The sequence below is a fragment of the Phascolarctos cinereus genome, unplaced genomic scaffold (assembly GCF_003287225.1).
Source record: "Phascolarctos cinereus isolate Bilbo 61053 unplaced genomic scaffold, phaCin_HiC Scaffold_1;HRSCAF=81, whole genome shotgun sequence".
In the NCBI taxonomy this organism is placed as follows: domain Eukaryota; kingdom Metazoa; phylum Chordata; class Mammalia; order Diprotodontia; family Phascolarctidae; genus Phascolarctos; species Phascolarctos cinereus.
In genome coordinates, this window is record NW_027555514.1 from 7,186,397 (window position 1) to 7,209,536 (window position 23,140).

Genomic DNA, 23,140 nt, shown 5'->3' on the forward strand with positions numbered 1-23,140 from the left:
TCACTGAAAATACCCCAGGTTAGCAAGACAGGCTGTTTCCCTTAAGTAGAACATGCACATGTGGTTCTGCATAGAATCCTCCTTCAAAAATGCATAATACATGATGCCATAAATTAAGATTAGAGACCATATGGAAAAAAGGGGAAAAAATACCTCACAGGCAAAGTTTTGAGCAGATTTCAGATACATATTGAATGTTACATCTACTTAACATGCTTGTAACCTGGTCAGGTATGAGACAAGTGGACACACAAATAGCCTAGACCAGTCACTGGGAATAGTTCAAAAACACAAACACAAAACTGGAAAATATAGCGATGAGCGCTCGTATGTGTACAGACATCGTGTGATAGAGCAGAAAGGCTGAAGCGCTGAGATGAGGGAATAGCTGGGTTTGGGTCTGACTCTGGCACTTACTTGGTTTCTACATGGGAAAATGCAAAGGACGTGAACAAAATCAGCCTGACAACACACATGAAGCACACAGCTAATCTAAAAGCCCTCTGCAGCACATATCACTACTATCTTCATTATTAGGGTTAAAACCCAATAGCCCTGAGTGCACGTCTCTGTAAGAAGTCTCCCTTTGCCCATGTGTCAAATAACAGTGGTGCCAAATGCCAATAGAAAGGGATCCTTATGGGCCCACACTGATCTGAAAAACCACAAATTAACATTATCTATGCTGCATTTTTAGTTACTTTGTTAAGCATTCCCTATTTACATTCCAGTTGGGTTCAGCACACTTGGGAGTTTTGCAGGTTGAGAGTTTGACACCCTTGTCTAGAGGTTCATGGGTTGGATTATCATTTCTATGTAGACATGTTGTGGTGTTCACAAGAGCATACATAGGAGTTCATAGTCTGGGCTATACAATACATTCATACACACAGAGAAATGCACATACACATATATAGTATATAACTTATATGTCACATATATAATATCCACTATAATGTCTTCAATATATGTAATTATATATATATATATATATACACCTATATTACATATATATAATGCACATACATATACATATTACATACAAATGCATGTGTAGGTCCCGGTATGTTATATAACTTCTCTAGGTAATTGCTAGGCACCTGGATGCCTTCCCTTTTCAGTTTCCTTCTGTGTGCCGTCTTTCCCTGATCAGAGTGTGAGCTCCTTGAGGAAAGAAATTGCCTCTCTTTTCTATATCTGTATCCCTAGAGCTTAGCATAGACCCTAGGACATAGTAGGTGCTTAATAAATGTTTACTGTGTGACTAATTTCCCTTTGCCAGCTCACTAGACCTACACGCATCCCTGACTAATGATGAAACCATGTTACACCTTGGACGAAACAGACGCAGGTGCCATCTTTAGATTCCAGAGGGTCATGTTGATGTCAGTCTCTGTCCAAACAAAATCTTCCATTGGGAACCTGCTCTTTCTGTGACAGTTTACTTAACGGCCTGCAGGTCTCATTCTGAAGCAGATCCCATTCTGGCATAGTGAAAAGAATACTAGATATGGAATCAGGAAATTTAGATTAAATTCCCACTGCAGACACTAAGTAGAGAATCATGGGCAAATCAACAAAACTCTTGAAGCTATGATTTCCACATCTGTAAAACAGGATCATAACATGGGTCCAGCCTGCCTCACAAAACTGTCATCAAGAAAGTGTTTTGTGAACCTTAATGCTCTGTATGAATCAGAGTTACCATTATTCCCTGTCCGTTTCAGAAAGGGCTGTGGGTAATGGAGGGGAGAGGAGGCTCTCTGCTCTAATCCCCTTCATTTAAAGCCTTCACTACTCCTATTAGACTTCAGAAAAATCAAGCAGTTCAAGCATTCATTATCCAACATGCTCTAAATAGGCCCAGCCTGCTGGGCTTGAAGTACGGAAGCCAAGGAATAGATGCTTTTTAGCACAATGTAGGTATTTCTAGCTATGTAAGAAATGTATCATATTCCTTATTTAAAATATATAATGTGGACATATTACAAAATAAATGGGATTTTTGTTTCTGATGAAAAACTTCTGTCTGGAAAGACAGCATTAGGGAAAAGAGTTCAGCTCTTCCATACTCTTATGGCTCAGGAGATCAGGTTCCAAATTCCCCTTCATCTCCAGGGTTAGCTCTGTTGAATAGGCACAAAGTAGCTGGGGCCATGTGCACGAGGAGAATGGAGAAACTTGAGGAAGAGGTCTTGGGTGTGTGTGTGTGTGTGGGGGGGTGTGTGCGTGTGTGTGTGTGGTGTGTGTGTTTTGCTGTTGTTTGTTTGATCATGAATCCATCTGGCAGTCTGTGTAAGATTACATACTCTTTCTCAGAATCCTATCTTGCTGCCTATATTCATATTTGGAGGAAATGCCAATTTTAATTAGAGGCAAGTAAAATTAAAGCTGTATTTTTTTTTCTCACCAATTTCACAGACCCTTGGAAGTCTATCTGTAGACCCCTTGGGTTTCCACAAATCCCACATTAAGCAAACCCAATACAGAATATTTGGGTAACAGATTGAAGTAACATCCTCATCATGGTAAATATGCTGCTGAGTACCCTATCATAAAGAAAAAAGGGATCAATTCAAGAGACAGACTCAGACTTTAGACTGAGACCTCAGAAAGCTGTACAAAACCCTTTACAATAATGAAGCTGTTTCAAGTCTCTGGGCTTCCTTGGGGTTCCCTCTTCTGCACCTTTAGGGAGTTCATATTAAGCCAAACATTAAGCATAAAATCACCATAGCTCTGAGCCCCCTACTTAGAAAAAGTCCTAATGCTTAGGCAGAGGTTCAGTACTCTGCCTTAATTCATATTCCTATTTATCTCCAGCTAGCCACCAGCTGTTTGTATTTGATGCAAATTAAAATTCCTGGAAACACTCAGGAAATGAAGTAGCAGAGGATGTTACATTGTCCATTAATACACTGGCCCTTGGAAGGTAATGTGGGGAAAGAGCAGACCTTTTCCTGGCTCTTCCCTCAGCCCAGAAGGAGGGGATCAGCTGAGGGCATCAGCCCAAGTCTAATGCTCAGATGTCTCTGGAGCCCAGGGCTCTCTCTTACATTTCTCTTTTCTTCACAGCTCATCCCTACTTTCTCTTTCTCTCTTTGACGGTATCACCTGGGCCACAGATTCTTTCAGGCTCAGCTTACCAGGCCCCTACTCCTTTGCCCTTACTGCCAAACCCTGACAACCTCTATTACATTCTGAACAAACTCCTCTATTTACATGGGCTATGCAGGACAGATCGAGCTCTCCGTTCAATCTGAAAAGCTATCCTGTTATACCTAATTGGAATGCCTTTGATTCTAGGAGGTGAGCAGGTCTTTTTAAAAAACTAGTTCTGTAACTTGTAACTAGTTCTATTTGATTGACTGAATAAAAAAGAGCTCTTAGCTAACAAAGGTAATTACTTTGAAGTGGGGCAGGGTAATCAATAGATGCATACTACCCTAATAGCAATAATCATGGCATTCAATTATCCATAAATCTGCTAGAATTCATGTTCTCTGCTAAAAGCACACCAGCTAATAATGTCTTGGGTCATCTCAATGAAAAGGCCTTTCTGCAAAAGGCAAAGGAAGCAATGACAAAAAAAAAAAAGGCTATGCAGGATTACCCACGATGGACAGGTCAGAGTAGAGAATGCTGACAAAAAGTGACCCACTGGATAAGGAAATGGCAAAGCTCTGCAGTCATTTTGCCAAGAAAATCCCCAGGATGCTATTAAAAGAATACAAGAGATGACATCAGAAGATGAGCCCCTCCCATTGGAAGGTGTGGACAGAAATTCACAATATTGTACAGGAGGCAGTAGCAGCAACAACAAAGCATGACAAAGAAAAAGAAGAACAAGAAAGGAAAATGGCATCTAATGGGGCTTTGCAAACACCTGAGGAAAGAAGGAAAGGAAAAGGGAGCGATACATCCGACTGAATGCAGAATGCCAGCGCGTAGCACAGAGTGACAAGGAATAGCAGAGCAAAGACATGGAAGAAAAGAAGGGAATGGGAAAGGCGAGAGATCTCTTCAGGAAGATAAGAGACATCAAGGGAATGTTTCATGCCCAAATGGTCACGACACGCGACAAAACTGGTGGGGACTCACCGGCAGCACAAGTGACTAAGAAGTGGCAAGAACATACATCAGAAGCGCACAAGCAAGATCTCACCATCACCAAGAGCCACTGGGGTGTGGCTACTGATCTAGAGGCAATGAAGCCAAGTGGGCCTCAGGAATTGCTGGGAATAGTAAGGCTAGGGGAGGTGATAGAATTCCAGCTGAGTTATTTAAAACCCTGAGATATGATGATGTCAAAGTGCTGCACTCAATGCAGCAGATTTGGAAAACTCAACCGTGGCCATGAGATTGGCTGCAACAGGTTAGCGTGAACTGTCCCATTCCTAAAGAAGGGCAATGCCGGGAACGTTCACAGCAAGGTGATGCTAAAGATTCTGCAAGCTAGGCTGCACCAACATGTGACCCAAGAATACCAGAAGAGCAGGCTGGTTTTGGAAGACTATTCATTAGAAGGTCAAATATTGAAGCTGAAGCTTAAATACTTTGGCCACATAATGAGAAGGCAGGACTGATTGGAAAAGACCCTGATTCTGGGAAAGATTGAAGGCAAAAGGAAAAGGGATGGCAGAGTTTGAGATGGGTAAATAACATCGTGGAAATAACAAACATGAATTTGCAGAAACTTTGAGAGATAGTGGAAAACAGAAGGGGCTGGCATGCTGTGGTCCACTGGGTCACAAAAAGTTGGCCACGGCTGAACCACAATAATAGCTACAACAAGCTGCTTAAGTACAAAGGATGGGAGCTTCGGGAGCAGGTGATCATCTCACCTTAAAAGAAGGAAAGCCAGGCAAAGTCTGGCTTCAAGGCAAGGTTTCTGAGAAAGAATCAGGATGATTCCAGGGCCTAAAATTCTGCAGAGGAGAGAAGGCCAGGAGGAATAACAGGTCTGCCTCATGAAATGGTGAATATCCAAAAGGAATAATTCGGATGGGCAAGAAAAGGGTGGCTGATTAACGAAGCCTCAAGCAACTTGAAACTTCAAAGACTCATGCCTAGATGGAAGCTCGAGCAGAAAACAGAGGATGATTACAAAAGTGGATTGTAGTACTAAAAACGATCTTCAAGAGTGATAAAGCTTAGAATGAGGTGAGGATGGCAAAAGACCTAAAAGAGATGAAGTTTTCTTTTAAACTAATGATATCTACCTACGTCATCAATCAACAAATATTTGTTCAATGTCTACCATATGCTAGGCACCTGAGATATAAATGGAAAAAGGGGGGGGGAAGCCTGAAACTGAAGGAACTTTCCTGTTACTGAAATAGAAAAGTTGTGGATCACCCTGATAGTCAGCCAGTCAGTCCACAAAGATTTCTTAAACCCTTACTATGTTCTAGGGTGGCACTGCGTTAAGATATGGGTATACAAAGAGACGCCCAAGATAGTCCTCACCTTCAAGGAGCTTGTCACCTAATGAGGGAGGCAGCATGTCCACAACTATCAAGAGATACATCAATTGGCAATGATTAACCTGGGCAAGGCACTAGCATTAAGGTGCATGGCGGGGGCAGGAAAGGCTTCTTGTGGAAGGCCAGATCTTAGCTGGGACTTGAAGGAAGCTGGGAATTCAGGAGGTGGGGATGAGGAGAGAAGGAATTCTAAGCATGGGGGTCAGACAGAGAAAATGCCCAGAGCTGAAAGTTAGAATGCCTCGTTCGAAAAACAGCAAGGTCCCCTTTGCTGCTGGATCACAGAGTATGGCAGGGAAAGTAAGATGTAAAAAGACTAGAAAGGTGTGGGGGAGGGAGGGCTACGAAAGACTGAACACGAAACAGAATTTTTTTTTTTTTAGGAGTTGAGGGGAAAAAAAATGCCATGCATAAAGTGAATCCAAAAAAAGCAGGACTTGTAATCATCCTATCAGAAAAAGCAAAACCAAACATTAGAAATACAAAATACAAAAAGACATAAACAAGGAAACTACAATATGTTGATAGGAACCATACATAAGAAACCAGCATTAATATTAAACTTAGATGTTCCAAATAATGTAGCATCAAAATTAACAAAGAAAATAATAACTAATCTACACACAAAAAAAAAACAAAAAAAGAAACAAAAAATATATAGAGTAATACAATAGTGACAGGAGATTTTAATGTCCCTCTTTCAATTCTGGATAAATCTAATAGAAAGACAAAAAACATGGATAATAAATTTAGCTGTGTAACCCTGGGCAAGTTACTTAACCCCAATCGCCTCAACAAAAACAAACAAAAAAAATTAATAAACTGCTGGAGAAGAGAGACTTAAAAGGTTTTTGGTGTCACATAAGTGGAATTTCAAAATAATATATGCATTTTTCAGCATCATGTGGAACACCTACCAAAAAATGACCATGTTTTAGGGCAAACAAATTTTTAAAAATGATACAAAAAACGCATTCTTTGGAGATAAAATGTGTTTTTGTTAATTTCTTCTTTGATGTTCAGGATTTTAATTTTGTTGTTTTATTGGAGGTTTTTTAATGTTTGTTGTCTTGGTTTTCTTTCTTTCTTTCTTTTTTTAGTTGCATGCCCAATTCATCAATCTGTTTACTCTCTTTTATCAATGAAAATGTTTAGAGTCATAAATTTTCGCCTGAGGACTACTTTGCCTCCCCCAAAATATGGTATCTTGTCTCACTGTCATTATCTTTAATGACCATTATTAAACGTTTCTATGATTTGTTTTTTGACCCACCCAATCCTTATAATTTTTGTTTAGTCTCCAATTAATGCTTAATCATTTCTTGACTGGCCCTTTATGTATGTATTTAATTTCATTGTAGTCTATAAAAGATGCATTTAGCTTTTCTGCATTGGTTGGTGAGGTTTTTGTGCTCTGATTGATGGTCAGTTACTGCAAAGGTACCACATACAGCGGAGGTAATATGCATATTCCTTTCTATTATCATGAAAATTCTATTCAGGCCCTTAACTTCCTTCGTGTTTATTTTTTTAGTGATATTAATCTAGGTCTGAAAGGTGTAAATTGAGGTTCCCTACTATTATGGTTTTGCTATTTATTTCCTCCTGTGATTTATTGAACTTTTCCTTTAAGATATTGATTTAATGTCATTATATATTTATGTATATATGCATATATATGTTTATATATGTACATACATATATTCAGTATTGATATTAATTCATTGTCTGATTCTTCATGATGCCATTTGTGGTTTTCTTGGCAGAGATCATAGAGTGGTTTTGGCATTTCCTTTTCCAGCTCATTTTACAGATGAGGAAACTGAGGCAAACAGGGTGAAATGCCTTGCCCAGGATCACACAACTACTAAATGTCAGGCCAGATTTGGACTCAGGAAGAGGAATCTTCCTGTGCTCTAAGCCCTGACCAACCTAGCTGCCCCCATGGTCTGTCATACCTTCTTAGCCAAATGTAGTTTCCCTGCTTCTCTCTTAGTTCCACAATAGCCTGAGTTGTTTCCTTTCACTCTCTGAATTCCCCAGGGCCCAGCAGATTACCCACCAAATAGTTGATATTTGAGCAATACTAATCAATTGCTTCCTTGTGCTATACACTACTTAGGGCTGTTTTAGTTCCTATCTGGGTTGTAAATTTAACAGCCATAACAACAAAACAACATTAACAAAGGGATTGGGAGGGGTGGGAAGAGGGTGAAAAGTTGCACAAACTTGGCTGCTGCTAAAGGAAGCATGATTTGGCCTACTGCAACCCCTCTATGAAAGTCAGTCCTCATAAACATGACTTCATTCTATGCAGTCAACCCACCTAGCAAAAAGGAATTGTTCTAAAGCCTGGGTGTCAAGTTCACCTATGCCATGGGATCTTCCATTTGTCCATCTGTCACAGCTCAGCACAGCTCAGCGCAACAGGGGCCAGCCCCATTACTGGCCCCTTCCCACCACCCTCCCAAAGCCTCACTGACATAAGAAGGTATGTGAGAGGGAATTGTCAAAGGCTCCAGGAAGCCTATCTTAGGAAAGACAACATGGGATTTTCAGAGCAATATGGGAAACAGAGATGGGAAGTTATCTGGCGAGAATCCCAAGCATCCTTCGGGACCAGAGCCATTGGAATTTTTAAAATATGTAATTATATTAAAACAGTAGCTTGTCCATGCTATTTGTAAGAAGAATGTCTCTGAATGGAGCCTGTGAGTTAGATTTGCAAAGAACAGAGGAGTTGGGACGCTCTTTTTTTTTTTTGTGCATTTCATTACTATGATGACAATTATGAATTGATCTATAATGAATATTAAATAAATGAATAGTAAGTGGTGACATTGATGAAACATTAGCAGAATCCTGAGAGTGTGCTCAAGCATACTCTCCAAGGAAAAAAATATTACATGGGATCGCAAGGCATATGAATGATGAAGAAAATAACCTGATTGCACCTGTCCACTGGGCCTAGGGCTGCTGGGCATGCTTCTGCCTGGGCTGGCAAAGTGACGGGATGAAAGAGGAATAGAGACAGGATTTTATTAAAATACAGAAAAGGAGACTGCGTGACAGTGGTCTGGGATATTTTGTGAGACAGCGTGGCATAGGATAGAGTCAGCCAGAGCACAGTTTGCTGCTGCCTGAGACATCTACTCTTACCTTGGTGACCCTGGGAAAATCACTTCAGTGTCTCTTGGAGCCTCTGCTCATCTGCAAAATGGTAATGACAATAGTGCCTACCTCAAAGGGTCAATGGAAAGATCCAGTGAAATAATGCAGGGAAACTGTTTGGGAAAGCTGAAAGCATTACGTAAATGCACATACTTAACCTCTGCAGCATCACCACCTTCTCTGTGGCACATTCTAGGCAGCCAGAAGGGGTCCTGAGAGCGGAGAAAGTTTGTGATGTATTAAAACAAAACAAAGCAAACTAACTGAGCTCACATAGGTGCTTGTGGTTGGCAGACCATGTGGTTGGTGCTGAGCATGTGTGGCTGTGGGAAAGAGGCTGTATCTGGTATTGGTGAGAACTTGGTGCCAATAGGTCCAGGACGGGCACAGAGTTCTAAAGCTACCAGAGATGTGTGCTCCCAGAATTCTTTCCCATTTGTCGGGCAGAGATGAGGTCCAAAAAGCTTCCATTTATGTCAGTTTTGACTACACTTAGGCCATGATTTTCCTCCTCAATTCTTCAGGAAATCCAGATATGCTTTGAGCTGACCAGCCCTATCCATGCATGTGAATTACAAGTTCTACCTATGTGTCTTTGGAGGAAACTTTCCCTGTCTGGGCCTCAGTCTCCTTTTGTCAAGTGATGGACTCAATGATGTTTAAGATAACTACCATTTTGAATACTGTATGATTCCCTCATATTCTTGAAGTTAATTTGGGATTGTGATATAATGCTGCATTTATATGAGCTAAAGACAAGAAGCAGGAATATATAAAACAAAGCATTGTGAGCTTTATGTAGAGATACGGATATACAGATAAAGAGATCTAAATGAATAAAGATGGAGATAATACTGGCAAGCACTAATAGAATGCTTTAAGGTTTGCAAAACACTGAATATACCCTACCTCCATCGATCCCCAGTGACCCAGTGAGGTGGAGCTAGAGACAGAGCTCTCCACCAAAGCCCTCCTTCCATGCCTCATCAGATTGGGTGGGTGAATTGGGTTATTCTAAGACTATAGCAGGCCGTGTGCCAAAGCAAGGGGCGTGAGCAGCACCATCACCAATGAGGCTCTCTACACCTCAAGCGTCCACCATAGTAGCTGAACAAAGTTTCAGGTACTTTGTTATCGACTAAGTGCCTTAGTCGTCAAATGGGGAGGATATGAGGCTTCTTCTTCTTTGTTGAATTGAAATAACAGCTATAGAAACAAACGATTCTCCGACACAAAACTGAGTCGTGGTGTTAAATAGCATGCAAAAGTTACGTTAATTAAATGGCATATCCCAACTCGGTGGTCAAAGGTATCATTTGACTGGGTATTACATTGCCTCAAATTATTAGTGAGATAACAGTAATTACAAAATGAATCCATCCCAGAACTGGGAAGCCCAATCTGAATGCCAACTGCAACAGAACTACAGAACTTAAATCTCCTAAGGAATATGAACAAACCTGGAATATATTTAAGTGAAACAAATTAACTGAAGAGCACCTGGTCCGTATTCGAGCCTGTTCATAGGCCTGACCTCCTGCAAGTGTTAGGGTGGCCCAGAGGGTAATCTGTGGAAGAGATGGCTGTAGGAAGGAGGTAAGAATGCCAGGTCTGGAGACCTGAGGGACAGGGAAGTGCTGGCTCAGGAATCATACCTGCTGCCGGTTTGGGTCCTACCCTCGGTAGAAGCAGCCTCTACTAGGGTGGTTGGCCATTCTTCTTATTCTTTTCTGGCTCTGTATCTCAGCGTTTTAATACCATAAAATACTGGTGCTGAGGAAAAAATGACCCCTTGGAGCCAGCGCATAACCCAAACTCACTAGACCCCAACAGCAGTGGCGTCATCCCCCAGAAATCTGTAACAGGCAGGAGCTGGTCAAGAGCATGAAGGGCGCTTCTTGGCAAAAGCATCGAGCTGTTGTTCTTCAGTCACGTCCAACTCTTCGTGACCCCATTTGGGATTTTCTTGGCAAAGATACTGGAGTGGTTGGCCATTTCCTTCTCCAGAGCATTTGACAGATGAGGAAACTGAGGCAAACAGGGTTAAGTGAGTTGCCCAGGGTCACACAGCTACTAGGTGTTTGCTGCTGGATTTGAACCCAGCAAGAGGAATCCTCCTGACTCCAGGCCCAGTGCTCTGTGCACTTTGCTACCTAGCTCCTCCCTCTCCCTCCCCCCGCAAAAAAAAGCAACAGCAGCAAGCTTAACAAGTGAGGGGGATTCTACCCCCCAAGGCTCACTTTATGGCAAGGTTTGCCTGTGACAATATCCTGAGAACCAACAACAGACGTACCACTGACTGGACTCTAGCCTCAGTGGTGTTTGGGTAATGGCAGAGGGGGATGTGCATGAGGGTATTGGGCATGGAAGGACATGTCTATACAGCCAGTGCTCAGGCCGAGCATAGTGAGCCACTTCCACATGGGGGCTGCCAGTGCCATAAAGACTAATAACAGTGTTGGGTAGAAATCTGGATTTCCCCTATGTTATTCTGGACCACATAAGAGAGAAGGCTGAAAGGAACAGAAAGTCCTAAAGGGCTCCAATTATAAAAGAAATCCCCCCAAAAGGATCATGGGCAGAGGAAAAACCCTGACTTTAATATGCTGTCCAGAATCCATATGAAAAAGAATGAATATAAACCCTAGACCTATGATGTCAGTGACATAGGGAACTCCAAGATGACAGAAGTCCCTCTATCAATGGAGGGTAGTTCTGCTCTACCACTTCAGTCTTGTGAGTTTCTTAGACACCGAGAAGGTAAGTGACTCATTCAGGAAGTCACAGAATAAATATATGTCCAAGATGTGCCTTGATCCTAAGTCCTTAGGGCTAAAAGCTACCTCTTTATCCACTACACTATACTTCTCTTATCTTATATTTCAAACTTGCAAATTGAAATGATGATTGAAAAAGAAAATGGCCAGTGCTGGAGCAGTTGTGGGAAAACAGGAACACTGATGCATTGTTAGTGGAACTGTTAATAAGTCCAGCCATTCTGGAAAGCAATATGGTTGCATGCACAAAAAGTTAGTAACCAGTATATTTTCTTTGACACACCTATACCACTGCTAGTCCACTAGTCCCAAAGAAATCAAACAAAGGTGAAAAGGTCCTATATAAAAAAAAAAAAAAACATTTGTAGCAGCTCTTTTGGTGATGGTAAAGAACAGGTAAGTGAAGGGGATGCCTATTAATTGATGAATGGCTAAAAAATTATGGTATATGAATGTAATAAAATAGTATTTTGCTGCAAGAGAGGAGGAAACAGATGATTTCAGAGATGTGGAAAGACCTGTATGAACTGATGCAGACTGAAGTGGGAAACACCAAGAGAACCATTTATCACATCAACACTGTAAACATGGATAACTTTGAAAACCAAAGAACTCTGATCAAGCATGACTCTAGAGGGCAGAGAAAAAAAATGCTCTTTGCCTCATGGTGATGGACAAATAGGCAGAACAAGAAAAGTTGTGTGCTCGTTTTAATGCGTCACGAATGAGGGAATTTGTTTTCCTCGACTGTTTATGTGATACAGGAGTACTTGCTTTTCAGTGGCTGCAGAGAGTTGGGAAGGAAAAAGAAGTGAATACTTCATATTGGAGCAAGGTAATGAAACCAAAAATGTTTAAGGGATATTAAAGTGTAGAATTAAGGAAGGAGCTGAAAAAATGTCACCACATTGAAGAGGAATTAGACTTTCTTGCTTGGTCTCATAAAGCAAGAAGAAATGCAAAGGTGAACCTTGAAAAGGATAGATTTCTACCTGATTTAAGGGGAAAACAAACCTCCTAACATTGTGAGCTAAAGTGGAACAGGCTGTCTGGACTTGGTCAGGTCCACAAGCATTTCTGAAGCATCTAACGTGTGAAGCACTGTACTAGGACTGGGCATACAAAGAAAGTAAAACAAGCAACAGCATGAAAGTCTCTGCCTTCAAGGAGCTCACAGTCTGACGGGGGAGACAACGTGCAAACAGCTATGAACAAACAAGCCGTAGCTGGATAAACTAGAAATAAGAGGGGGAAGTCATTTTCATAAGGGGGATCAGAAAAGGCTTCCAGGAGGAAGTGGGATTTACCTGAGACATGAAGGAACCCAGGGAAGCCAGCAGGTATAGATGAGGAGGGAGTTCAGGAATGGAGGACAGCCAGTGAAAACGCCTAGAGTTGGGAGATGGAGTATCTTGCTCAAGATACAGCAAGGAAGCCGTCGGAAACAGATGGCTGCGTACGTGGGGAGGTCATTAGTGTATAAAGATTGTAAAGGTATTAAAGGGCCAGGTGATGCAGGTCTTTAAAAGCCAAGTAAAAGATGTTAGCTTTGATTCTAGAGCCTCTCACCTTTCTTGAATATGGGGGTGACAATAACTTGCCTTTTAGGAATATCAGTTTGACAGCTGAGTGAAGGAGGAAGTAGATTGAGGAGAAACTTGAAACAAGGAGATTATCATCTATTGCAATAGTTGAAATGATGAAGGTGGACACCAGAGTGGTGGCAGACTCGAAGAAGAAAAGGCAAAAGTGGGATGTATACGAGATATCAGGAAAGCAGAATTAACAGGACTTGGCAAATGATTGGGACAAGAAAGTGAGGCGTTAAGGATGACCCCTACATTGAGGGTCTGGATCACTGAGAAGGTGCTAGAAGCCTTGAGAGTAATAGGGAAGTTAGGAAAAGGGGAGATTTTGGAGAAAGGATAATCAGTTTGGTTTTGGAGATGTAGAGTTTAAGACGTGTCTAGAACATCCAGTTGAAGATATCCCATAAGCAGTTTGAGATATGATTCAAGATTATTAGAGAAGGCAGGTTTGGATAAATAGATGTGAAAAACACCTGCAAAGTGATGATAATTGAATCCATGGGAGCTGATGAGATCACCAAGAAAAATAGTGGAAGAAGAGAAGAGAACTCAGAGTAGCATCCTGGAAGACATCCATGACCAGTGGGTGTGGTCCAGAATGGCGACCCACACGGGATACTGAGAAAGAAGGATCAGGCAGGTAGGAAGAAAACAAGGAGAAATTGGCCTCATGAAAGCCTAGAAAGAAGAGAGTATCTGGCCTCAGACACATGATACTCGCTAGCTGTGTGACTCTGGGCAAGTCACTTAACCCCAATTGCCTCACCAAAACAAAAAAAAAGAGTATTGAACAGAAGAGTGATCAGCTGTACCAAAGGCTGCAGAGAGATCAAGAAGGACAAGCAGAGAAAAGTCTACAGATTGAGCAACTACAGATGAAAGAGCCAGGGGACCAGAAGAGACCAAAGATGCGTGAGAGGGTGGGGATAACAGAGGGAATCAATGGCCAGAGAGGATACGATGGGAGGGAATCACTTCTTTGTGTAGAGAGGTTAGTGCTCACAGGAAGAAGGACCATCTCTTCATGGGAGATAGGGGTGGAGAAAGTAGGGAAAGGGATATGGGTGATGTGAGTTTAGTAAGAGGGAAGAAGAGAGAGATCTCAGTGAATATCTTGAATTCTTTCAGTGAAACATGAGACAAAGTTTTCAGCTGAGTGGATGACGGGAGGGGGAGCCATGGAAGGTTAGAAGAGTACTTAAAAAAAAAAGTTTGGAAAACCTCTTTGGTGAGTGGGAAGGAAATGGAAAAGGAATAATCATTTGTTAAATACCTACTACATGCCAGGCACTGTCCTAAGAACTTTAAAACCATTATTTTGCTATTTGAGTGGGATAACGGACTGACCAGGGAGGTATAAAAAGATTGTCTTGCATGGTGTGGGCCCATTTGGCTTACATAACATAAATTTATAGTGGACACAACCAGTATGTTTTTGTAATTATGTGTTAGGTATATTCCTAGGCTCTTGTTTGGAAGGGTATGATTTTTGAAAAGATAAGGAGTCAAGTCACTCTGGAGAAAAGGTTAGTATAGAGCTGATCTGATTCCCCAGGCCAATGAAGTCAAGATGGCGAAGGGGAAGAGAGTATAGAAAAAACGGGGGTAATGACCTGGGAAAGAACTGAGGGGTGGAGAGTTTGAAGGTCTTCAAGGAAAAGCTGGATGGCCAGCGGTCAGAGATATTGTAGAAAAGGTCCTTAGTCAAATGCGGCATAGACTACTTGGTCAATGAAGTCCCCTCTACCTCTGAGTTCTGTGATCCAGTGAAATTCCTTTTATACTAGGGCAGGTATTGTTAACCATTTCCATGTCCTGGAGCCCTTTGGTGTTCTGGGGTAGCCTAGGGACCTCTTCTTAGCAAAAAATGTTGTTAAAGGTATAGCATAAAACACATAGGATTACAAATGAAACGAAATATAATGACATAGTTATCAAAATAAAAAAAAATATTCTTGGCGTCCAGGTTAAGAGCACCTGAAGTAGCATCTGCTGCAGAGCATACAGATTCCTCAGCTCCCTGACACATTCTATTTCAGAAAAATGGCTTAGAGTACTGAGAAATTGTGATTTGACCAGTGTCCCCCATTTTATCCAAGAAAAAAAAGTGTGAAAAGGCTTTTTTGTTTATTTCCCCCTCCACACTTCTTGAAGAGATAGCCCCCTTCCCCCCAAGGACACTGTGATGAGCAGCACAGCCAGGAAGACTATTCCAAAGAGACTTTCTCAATGTAAAGAGATGGTTATAGATGTCCATCATCCTGGGAGGGCCACCGCCCCAAAACGGAAATTCACCAAACACTGGCCAAGATGACAAGATCGATCCCGATGTGGTTTTTGTCTTTGGATTCCCAAGCCATTTTGGTAACAGCAAAATCACAGGCTCTGGCATGATTCCTCAGCCATGCAAAGACAAATGGGCCAAGGCACAGACTTTCAAGGCATAGCCTGTGGGAGACGGAATTGATGTCAAGAAATCAGTGAAACGAACCCCAGAATGGAAGGAAGAGAGTAAGGGGCGCTGCAAAGGCAGATGCTGGTGTTGGCAAAAAGTGGCATGGGGATGAGGAATGAAGGAAGAAAAAGTGGTGAGCAGTGGTGTCCCTCTGGGATGATGGCAGAGGTTTTTCATCACAAATGCAATAAGCTATGTAAATCTTTCTTGTTTTTGTTTTTTTTTTGGTTTGTTTTAAAGCAGTTGTTTCATTTGCTTCAACTTGGATTAGCAGCATTTGCCAAAGAGAGGATCAGAATGAGGTTTCTAGGCCAAGAGTGAACCTGAAGGAGAAGAGTGGAGGCTTATCACCCTCACCCCAAAGTCCTGGCATGTTCATGAGCATCAAGATTTCAGACAAGGCTCACAGGATCAGAGATTCAGACCCAGAAGGGGTCTCAGACACCATTAACTCTAAGTCCCCCATTTTGCAGATAAGGAAACTGAGGCACAGAGCCCTTGAGTGACTCTCCAAGGGTTACTCAGCTATTAAGTATCTGAGGCAAGATTCTTGATGCCCCATCCAGAGCTCCCTCTATCTATTGCATCACCTGGCCAGTATATTGAAATGTTGAATTTTATATATATATACACACACACACACACACACGTGTGTATGAATGTATACATATATACATACGCAGATCTATGTACACAAACACACAATATATCTATAAATATAGATAGGATTTTTAGATGACAGTACAAGTAACAAATACAAGGACATGATGACTTTTCACACACATCTAAAAGGTGTAAATATTCCGGAGGGAAAGACTTTTTTTATAAAGGCATGCTATATAATGCTGTAACTTTGAGGGATAGGAAAACATAGGAAAGAACACATTTTAAGATGACTGATAGAAAACATGTAATGACAAGAAAGCCCTCCTGGCCCACATGTAGTAGACTTGCAGACTCAAACAAAGCCATTGAAAACACAAGTCTGGAGGCTGGGCCTCCACCAGCCTCTGGAGAGGAATCCTGCTCATCCCGAGATGCTCGGGCAGTTCCTGGGAAGGAGGTATGGCACAGCCCAAGGGAGAAGAAACCTCTGTAGCCTGGCTGTCCTTCCCTTGGCCTCCCTCACCAAATGGAGGGCGTGCCTCTCAGGGACTCCGCTCCCGGCTCCAGGCCTGATGCTGTGCCAAGGTGCGGCCTACCACACCTCACCTTTCCTGGCTCTGCAAAGCACAGGTCATCTACTTCAGCTTGTGGGACTTGGCCTATTGGGACACGGCCAGACTGAGCATCGATTGGAGGCCGGATATAAAATCCATGGAGATTAAAAGAAGAATTCTGTCCCTTTGCATTGAAGCTGGATGTTGGCTCTCACTTTCTTTCTCTTGTCTAGGCAAATGGTTCTCTCCTTTCTGCGGACCTGGCCACTCTATCCAATGGCCCTTTCATTTCCATTGACCAGAGTAATTGCTTTACTATGGGTGAAAATTTACTGCCCCATTCTCCTGAAAAGACCCCACCCATGAGGGCATTGCATCACTCCCTCCCAAGCCCTGCCATCCTTCTGAGCAACTTCTGACTTGGAGCAGAGACCTCGGCCTTGCCTGGGGGAGACAATATCACCCCCAGCCTGATTGCCCAGAAGGCTTGCTTCACACTTCTGGGAAGCTGGGTCTGTCAAAGATTTACAATGCACCGGAGTGCTGCCTGAAACATTTCTGGTAACTGCAACCCAGTGAAGGCATCAAACCTGGCTCAGCTCAGCCACCCCATCCCCTATTCCAATTTCACAGCCAAAAGCAAAGAAGGGCGACGGACCCGCGCTGTGGCTGTGGGCTTCGCCTCTCCGTGCCCCTGCCTCTGCATCCCCAGACGACGCCAACCTACGGTGTTCTGCCTTGACTGAGAAGTATCTTCTGTCCAGCAGCACGTATGGAAGGCTGGCCCAGCCGGCCCACGGCGAGAACTAGAGGAGGAGGAGGAAAAGGAAGCACTCACCAGCACCACTGGGCAGATTGCTGTGGGTGGTAAGATATGGTCCCTCAAGGTTCCACAGTCGCACTCGGGTTTGAGGTGAGAGGCACATTTATTATGGAGCTGCAGGAGGAGGGAGAGAAAAAAAAGAGCAGATACAGAATTCTGCAACCCACCTCAGCAAGTAGAGCCGGGAGCATCAAAACTGAGACAGCCAAGGCCCCCCAGCTGAAGCTGCCAAATATGAACAAGCACCCCCCCCACCCTCAGCCCTCTTCAAAAGGACCAGGCATTTTCCACAGGCTCATACCATAACTGCTCTTTGATATTTGACCAGAAAAGAGCCCTGAATAATTCTCTGTGCCAACCCCAGCTCCCTCTGCTCATCAAAGCTGTGTTCAAAATGGGTCTCCCTCTTCACCCTGATAAAACAGCCTCCTTCAGGAAGCCCAAGGCTCGTCCGTTGCCAGCATCCCTGTGTGCGTGTGTGTGCGTGTGTGTGTGTGTGTGTGTGTGTGTGTGTGCTATTAGCACAATCACAAAATGGCCGTGGACCTGCGTGCTGGTGGCTCAGCTGCCTTTTTTTTTTTTTTGACCCTCCTGCTTTTTCTCAAAGTCATTCCAAACTGCAATGCTCAGTATGGGGCCTAATTGATCCTATCATTAGCTCTAACTTAGCAATTCAATATGTAAATGCACCCAGAGATTCTTCTCAGTGGGAGCAGAATATAAATATGAGATGATGATTACAAGGGTAGAAATGCAGCTTTACGGAGTGTTTACGGGCCCTGCATTAGGCTGCAGTCATGCTGCATGGACCCTCTTATCAGGACATGCAGCATTTTTCATAGGCACTTAGGAGCATGCACCCAGAGTGGGAGAGAACAGCCATTTATTCTAAGTCCCTCATTTGGCAGATGAGGAAACTGAGGTCCATAGGGGTAAAGTGACTTGGCTAAGGTCACACAGAGAGGATCATAAAGATGGAAGAGACCTCAGTGGATAGGGGGCAGCATTGGTGTCAGAAAAATCTGAGTTCAAATCCTGCCTCAGACATTGGCTGGCTGTGTGACCCTGGACAAGTCTCTCACTCTCTCTGAGCCTTAGTTTCCTCATCTGTAAAATGGGGATAATGATAGCACCTAACTCCCAGGGTTGCTGTGAGGATCCAATTAGTTAATATACATCTAATGTTTTGCCAGACATCGAGTGCTGTATGCTACGTGCTAGCTGTCATCATTAATCATCATTATCAGCATTCCTATTACAGACTAAGCCTCTCCCAGGATCGCACATGTAGAGCTGGTGGGGGCATTAGGAGGCCATCTAGCCACCCCACCCCCTCATTTAACAGATAAGGAAAGGAAGGGTCAGAGAAACGCCGAATCAGATTGCCCAAGCCCAGCTCAGATTCCAAAGGCACCAATGATTCCATTGCCCCTACACCCACTCCCCTGCAATGAATGGTGAGAGGGGAAGAAAATACACAAAACACACAATTTTCTGAGTGTAGCTTCCATGTCGGATTGAGGAAAGATGGTGGACTCCTGCGTTTCTCCAGCCCCCCAAGTCTCACTCCCCCCTAACTAGGTATTCATTTATTTTTATTTTTTAATTTTTGATTCATCTGTTTTGAAAGTAATGTGTACAACTGGCTGTCCTTGAGTCTGCACCACTCAGTGGTCGGTCGTGGCCCCAGCTAAGATATGACTTACCAGAGGCAGAGGAGAGGAGCCACGGGACTTCTCCATTTTGAGCACAATGCCCCCTTCTTGAGGACCTGTCCCTATTCATTTGTGCTGCAAACTTCCCTCGGCCAGCAGTTACTTAGCAACAGAAAGTGGAAGCCTAATGAATGTTGATTTACTCTGGGCATTAGAACGATGTGGGGGGGGGCGATTTCAGGGACTCAGCAATCTACAGCATTTGTCAGGATGATTCCCTGCCTTGTTCATAAGGCTACTTGTAACATAATTAATGCACACCAGGCCATGTTGCATCAAATAAACGTATCTTCACACGTTCAGGGATAATTAGCAGCTCTGCTTCTCAGTGGCAAGCAAACTTATCTATGAAAAATGATTTTAATCTTAGTATTAAGCACTGCTGATCTTTGACAAGAGGGAAGAGGTGGGGAAGATTAAAGAAGGTGTTGAAGACACATGAACCATTCAGCTTAAAAAAAAAAAGACACACTGTGATGTACTGATGAAGCAAATTAAAGTATCTCTCCCCACCCCAAATCACGCGCGCACACACACACACACACACACACATATACACATATGCATGCAAACATACACATTAGTCCATACATGCTTTGTCAGCATCCCTAACTCATCCTCACTTTCCCTGAAGTCTCTCAGCCCCAGGGTTAGCAAGCCCTCGAGGTCAGTTTCCCAAGTGCTCCTGACATTTACAACCATGGATAGAATCAGGCTGGGTTAGACTGTTCTATTATAACATCAACAAAACAGAAGCTTCAGCCCACTGCCCTGTCTCCTTCACTCATAAAGAGGACAATGTGGTGCACAGACACTTCTTGCTATCTTCCACCAAAGGCAATCTAATCCATTTGAGGTGGAACCTCATTTGAAATCATTTGTCTCTCTAATTATCAGTAATTTAGAACATCTTTTCTAAATATTTGTTGACTGCTGGCAAACATGACCGAAGCAAAATAAAACATACAAAAAAAAAAGTGGGGGGAGAGAGAAGGGGAGGGACAACAATTGCTGGAAGGGCTATGGCAAAACAGGCCCACGGAAATTTGGTGAAGGTAGACAGTCCCCTGGAAAGCAATTTAAAACAATGCCCTCAAAGCTACTAAATGGGGCATACGTCTTAAGCCAACAATACCTTGATTCTCATGACTTAAGAATGTAATAGGAACATTGCTGCATTGTAAGAAATTATAGACGGAATAGTTTCATGGGGAAACAAAAATTGGGAAGATTTGAATGAGCTGATGCAGGGTGAAGTGAGCAGAATCAGAGATGAAATTTACAAAACAACAATATTACAAAGAAAAACAATTTGAAAGCCTTAAGAACTCTAATAAAGAAACCAATCTGATAGGGAATCATGCTAAAAGGTAGTGACTCATTTTGTTAAATTAGGTACATCTAGTCCAAGGATTGTTTTGGGTTTTTCTTTTTTTCTTCCCTCTTTTTTTTTTCCCTCCTCCACACTCAATTTGGGTATAAGTGAGAAATAAAGGAGGATATGTAAAGTAGAGCCAAAAAAAGAAAGAAAGAAAAAGGATAAAAAAGGGTTTTTGAAGTATCCTCAGTTCATAAAATAGAATAAAAGGGAGGCAAGAAATGAGCACAAACAAGTAAGGAAACTTTGAGAATGACATAGAGAATTTATTATATATTGAAAAGAAAAAAAATACTTCACAAAAGAGATTCTCAGCTATGTGCACAACTCTTTTCTGTTTGACTAGTTCTTTAATGTTTATTAAGTTCAGGATTTTTTAAAAGGAGAAAATTACCTATCCACATATGTAAAGTGCTTTGCAAACCTCAAAACACTACATAAATATTGTTTCTTTTAAATGATCATTATTATCATCATTATCCTTTGACCAGGGAATTCTTATATATTTGAATGAGATATGTGTATATATAATATTAGACCTTGATCAATAAAATTTGCTGTAAAGGCTTTTGGATGTTTCCCCCTAGTTTACTATTTTACTTCCTCTTTTAACTGTATTTATTTTGATTTTTCAAAATCTTTTCAATTTTGTGTAATCATTTTTCTTTTAACTTTCTATGATCCTCTTCATCCACTGTTTGGTCAAGAACTCTAATCTTATCCACAGTTGTGATAGGACTAACACCATTTTTATCTAAACCACGTGTCAGTCAGATATTGATTTGTATCTAATTTCTGCCTGACTGCTTTCCCGTTTTCCCCAGTACATTTTGTCCCATGGGGAGTTGTTTCCCCAGAGTCTGCATGCTGGATGCTGCCCAACGCTACCTGACCATCCACTTTGGATGGTGGGACATGTCTGCTGCACTGATCTACTTCTCTACTTGACACTCAGCACCAAATCACTTGAATGTTTATTGTTTGCAGTATAGTTTAAGATGTGGTATTGCCGGGTCTTCTTCACCTAGACTTTTTTTGTTTTCATTATTGCCTTTGAGATTCTTGACCTTTTGTTCTTCTGTGTGAATTGTTTACTTATTTTTTTGTTTTTTTTCAAACTTTAATTTTTTTCCTTGTGTATATTCTTATATAATTCTGATTGCAATGGTACTGAATAAATTTTAAAAAAAACCACTTCAGGTAATATTATCCTTTATACTAGATTGGCACAGCCTGATCATGAGTAAATAATATCTCAACAGTTGTTTACACATGCCTTCATTTCTGTAAAGAGTGTTGTGTGGTTGCCTTAATATAGTTGTGGCAAATAGACTCACAAGTATTTTAAACACTACGTATTTATTTGGTATAGAATATGTCTATCTCTCTCCTCCCTTTCACACTTTGTTAGTAATATACAGAAATGCTAATAATTTTGTGAGTTTATTTTCTATCCTGCTATTTTGCTGAATTTATTTAAATTAATGTTATTTTTCTTTCTCGGATTCTCTCAGTAAATTATCATACATTGACAAAAAGCAAAAATTTTGTTTACTCTTTGCCTGTGATTATTCCTTCAATTTCTTTTTTTTTCTTGTTGTATTGTTAGAGCTAACATTTTTAATATTATATCAAATAATGGTGGTGATAATGGACATCCTTGCTTTATGCCCTGATCTTAATGGAAAGGCGTCTGCTTTATCCCTGTTACATATAATGCTGGCTCTTGATTTCAGACAGATACTATTTATCATACTAGGGGAAAGTCTATTTATTCCTTTCTTTTAGCATATGTACTGCTGAAGTGACCGCAAATCCACTTATTCCTACCCATTTTCATATTTTTAACAAAGAATGACAACTGTATTTTCTCAAAAGATTTTTCTGCATCACAATAATATACATGTGGTTTTAATTAATAAGTTGAAGAATCAATAACCCTTTCTTTGGTGCTTCTGCCTGTGTGCCAAGGACTGTCCTAAGGATTGGGGAGAAAAATAAAAGCACAAAACACAATCCTTCCCATTAAGAAGCTCACATTCTAATGGGAGAGACAAAATGCAAATATTTTCATTTGTTTTTTGTTTTTAATATTATTTTTATGTTTATTGTTTTCTTAATATTGAAACAATACTGAATTCCAGTTGTCAATCCAGACCAGTCATGCTATATAATCCTGTCAGCGTGTTTCTATGCCCTCTTGGGTTATATTTTACTTAAATGTTTTTTACCAGTGTTCGGTAAGGGTGAGAGTCTGCAGTGTTCTTACTCTGTCTTACCTTGGTTAAGGTATGATCATATCTACAGCACAGAAGTTTGATAGGATGCCTTCTCTTCCTATTTTTACAAACATTTTATAATGTAGTGGAATTAATTGTTCTTTAAATAGTTCACAGAATTGAACTGCAAAGCTATCTGGCCTTTTTATTCCCTTCCCTTTTGGAGGTTCATATATAGCTTGTTCAATTTCTTTTTCCAAATTTGTGTCCAATAAGCAATGTATTTCTTGTGCTGTTAATCTGTAAATATTTATATGATTCCTCATCAGTTTTAGTGAGATACAAATGGGCAAAAGTTTTTCATAAT

General features: G+C 41.5%; 1 protein-coding gene across 4 annotated transcripts in view; it reads right to left on the reverse strand.

Moving 5' to 3' along the window:
• DGKB (diacylglycerol kinase beta) overlaps positions 1–23,140 on the reverse strand; it is a 667,225-nt gene that overhangs the window by 394,939 nt on the left and 249,146 nt on the right. For 3 of the 4 annotated variants that reach the window (XM_021000102.2, XM_021000101.2, XM_021000104.2), the window contains one exon: positions 17,477–17,575. The exons of the other annotated variant lie outside the window; for it this stretch is intronic. In XM_021000102.2, coding sequence (XP_020855761.1) covers positions 17,477–17,575 — 99 coding nt within the window. The remainder of the gene's footprint in view (positions 1–17,476; positions 17,576–23,140) is intronic. 4 annotated transcript variants of the gene reach the window in all.